Here is a 3701-nt window from a genome sequence, read left to right as displayed (position 1 = left end):
GGGAGGCGGAGCTTGCAGTGAGCTGAGATCCGGCCACTGCACTCCAGCCTGGGCGACAGAGCTAGACTCTGTCTCAAAAAAAAAAAAAAAAAAAAAAGAAAATAAGCAAATTTATCTCTAGGATCCTTTTACAAAGTTCTTTCATATTAGCCATCTACCTTGCTTCACAAAATTATAAGGATTTACACCAAATCTGGCTTCGCAAAGCAAATAAAAAGTGGGCCACCTATACAGAAAGATATTATATTTTACAGGCAAAGTGTGGACTCTTCCTCATGAGTAAAGTTTTTTTCAGAGTGAGAAGATCTGTTGAGCAGTCTGACTCTGAAGCGTAGTCAGGGGGATCAAACAGACATCCACAAGAAGCAAGTTTAGATGCCTGGAGATTGTGAGGCCAGTGGGGGCCATGCAGGGGGTAAACCAAATTTACACAGTCTGAGAAAGTATGCTACCCAGAGGAGGCTCTGGATGAAAATACCCAGGTCAATGCATGTATATATTCCTGAGGCCAGCACTTCTTCCTCCCAGACACAAGCTTATCACACCAACTGGGTAGGGATGCAGACAAGGCCATCCTTATACTATACTCTAATTTAGGGTAATAGACCTGGCAAAGCTCAAAGGGTGACATGGTGTCTGGCAGCGCCTGGTCAGTGGTGAAGGCAAAGCAAAAGGCCAGCGGGCCCCACCTGCATGATGCTGTTGAGGCGGGGCTGGAGGCTGCTCAGGTACTCCTTCTTCACCTCAATCTCCTTGAGAATCTTCTCCTTGTTGGATAGGCACTCTCGGTACTTCTCTGCCAGCCTGTGGGGGAAGGAACGAGCATTGTCACCTGATATCCCCCTGTGATACCTCAACACGCCTGTTCACGGTCAGACTCCACCTAATGGTAGCAGCCATGATTAACTGCTAATGTTTATCCAGCATTCAATGTGTGCCAGGTACTTTGGTGAGTTCTTTACAAGCATAATTACATTTAATCCTTATAAAGACCCTGGAAAACGGGGACTTTTCTTATCCCCAAAGGAGGAAACCAAGGCTCAGGCAAGTAGATCACTTGCCCAAGGGCATCCAGCCAAGAACAAACACTGTGCTGGGCTTTGGATTCATGTCTCTTGCTCTCCAGAGGCTCTGTCTGCTCTGTAACCACTAGGGGATACACATGCCATCTTCTGTTCCATTTCTTGCTTGAGAGGTAAGACCTAAAACTTTCATAAACATGGACTTAGCAGCTATATAACCCAAAAGAGGCCCATGGACTGGCCTGGTTGGGACAGGGTGGGAATAGATTCTGGACCAGTGCCACAAGAATGCAGCACTGACAGCTGAGTCTGTGCTCAGCACAATCAGTGGACTGGACAACGGAGTGATAGGCCAGCCCCATTTGCTAAGACACTGACACAAATTTCCTAAGAACCAGACCCGGTTGGGCACGGTGGCTCACGCCTGTAATCCCAGCACTTTGGGAGGCCCAGGCAGGCGGATCACCTGAGGTCAAGAGTTCAAGACCAGCCTGGCCAACATGGTGAAACCCCGTCTCTACTAAAAAAATTAGCCAGGCACAGTGGCATGCGCCTGTAATCCCAGCTACTCAGGAGGCTGCGGCAGGAGAACTGCCTGAAGCCAGGAGGTGGATGTTTCAGTGAGACGAGATAGCACCACTGCATTCCAGCCTGGGAAACAGAGCAAGACTCCATCTCAAAAAAAAGAAAAAAAGAACCAGATTCAGTGCTTACTAAATTCATAATATGAACCAAAAACAGAGAATACATTCCATAACAGAAAAAGGCAAGTATACAGCTACTTCACCAACAAAAAACCAGAACAAATGTGCCAATCAAAAGCCCTAATATTCTTGTACAAATATGAAAGAGGAAAAAGTTACCATGAATCGAAAGGATGCAACCGTGAAAAGTTCATTACAGAAAAAAAACAAAACCACTGTATTTTCAGAATGACTTAGATTAAAACACATAGTACTGGCCGGACACAGTGGCTCATGCCTAAAATCCCAGCACTTTGGGAGCCCAAGGCAGGTGGATCACCTGAGGTCAGGAGTTTGAGACCAGCCTGGCCAACATGGTGAAACCCCCGTCTTTATTAAAAATACAAAAATTGGCTGGGCGTGGTGGCTCATACCTGTAAATTCCAACACTTTGGGAGGCTGGCGGGCGAAACATGAGGTCAAGAGGTAGAGACCACCTTGGCCAACATGGTGAAACCCCGCTTCTACTAAAAATACAAAAATTAGCTGGGCATGGTGGAACATGCCTGTACTCCCAGCTACTCGGGAGGCTGAGAGGCAGGAGAATTGGTTGAACCAGGGAGGCGGAGGTTGCAGTGAGCCGAGATCACGCCATTGCATTCCAGCCTGGGCGACGAGAGTGAAACTCCATGTCAAAAAAATAAATAAATAAAACTCTTTATTAGTATAGAAAAGTTTATACCGAAAGTATGACTTGAAGTATTATTTATGACAGCAAAAAAAATGGAAACAACCTAAAATCCAACAGGGAAATAATTTTGTGAATTTTTCTATACACTAGGATATACACTAGAATGTTGCACAACCTCCTGAAAAAATGTTTACAAAGCTTTATGCCACAGGCATACATTTATAGATAAGGGGGGGAAAGGCAAAATACAAAATTAGATTTATGGTACAAAAGATAAGGTCTTCGGCATTAAAATTTGAAAGAGAGACCAGGCATGGTAACTCACACCTATAATCCCAGCACTTGGGGAGGCCAAGGTGGGAGAATCACTTGAAGCCAGGAGTTCAAGACCAGCTTGGGTAACAGAGTGAGACCCCTGCTCTACAAAAATAAAAATATTAGCCAGGCATGGTGGCAGGCACCCATAGTCCTGGCTACTTGGGAGGCTGAGGCAGAAGGATCACTTGAGCCCAGGATGTCAAGGCTGAAGTGAGTCGTCATCATGCCCCAGCACTCCATCCTGAGCAATAGAGTGAAATGCCATCTCTTTAAAAAAAAAAAAAACAGGGGGCCAGGCTCAGTGGCTCACACCTGTAATCCCAGCACTTTGGGAGGCCAAGACAGGCAGATCAGTTGAGGTCAGGAGTTCGAGATCAGCCTAGCCAACATGGTAAAATCCTGTCTCTACAAAAAATACAAATAATAGATGGGCATGGTGGTGTGCACCTACCACCCAGCTCCTTGGGAGGCTGAGGCCTGACAATCACTTAAAGCCGGGAGGTGGAAGTTGCAGTGAACTGAGGTCACGCCACTGCACTCCAGCCTGGGAGACAGAGTGAGACTCCATCTCCAAAAACAAAAAGCCCTTAAGCAATTATAACCCCAACCCCATCCATAATGAGGTTGGTGAAGTTTAAACTATCCAGTGTGAATTAATCATAAAATGGATTTGGTCTTAGAAAGTATTCTGAGAGTTCCATAGTGCTTTGCTACGTTATCCTGGGTCATGACAAAGCACTGACACTTTATGGTTAAAAGGTCAGGAAGGGGCCGGGCGCGGTGGCTCAAGCCTGTAATCCCAGCACTTTGGGAAGCCGAGATGGGTGGATCACGAGGTCAGGAGATTGAGACCATCCTGGCTAACACGGTGAAACCCCGTCTCTACCAAAAAATATAAAAAAAAAAAACTAGCCGGGCGAGGTGGCGGGCGCCTGTAGTCCCAGCTACTCGGGAGGCTGAGGCAGGAGAATGGCGTAAACTCGGGAG

The 3701-nt window shown here is 46.4% G+C and overlaps 1 protein-coding gene across 1 annotated transcript in view; it reads right to left on the bottom strand.

Annotated features, from left to right (window-relative positions):
* Positions 1-3701, bottom strand: part of THOC5 (THO complex 5) — a 43372-nt gene that overhangs the window by 24857 nt on the left and 14814 nt on the right. The window contains exon 7 of the mRNA XM_011995714.1: positions 690-804. Within this exon, the coding sequence (XP_011851104.1) occupies positions 690-804 (115 nt within the window). The remainder of the gene's footprint in view (positions 1-689; positions 805-3701) is intronic.

Source organism: Mandrillus leucophaeus, unplaced genomic scaffold (genome assembly GCF_000951045.1).
Source record: "Mandrillus leucophaeus isolate KB7577 unplaced genomic scaffold, Mleu.le_1.0 Scaffold496, whole genome shotgun sequence".
NCBI lineage: Eukaryota > Metazoa > Chordata > Mammalia > Primates > Cercopithecidae > Mandrillus > Mandrillus leucophaeus.
The sequence above is the reverse complement of the archived record's forward strand: the minus strand, read 5'-3'. Positions and strand labels throughout refer to the sequence as shown.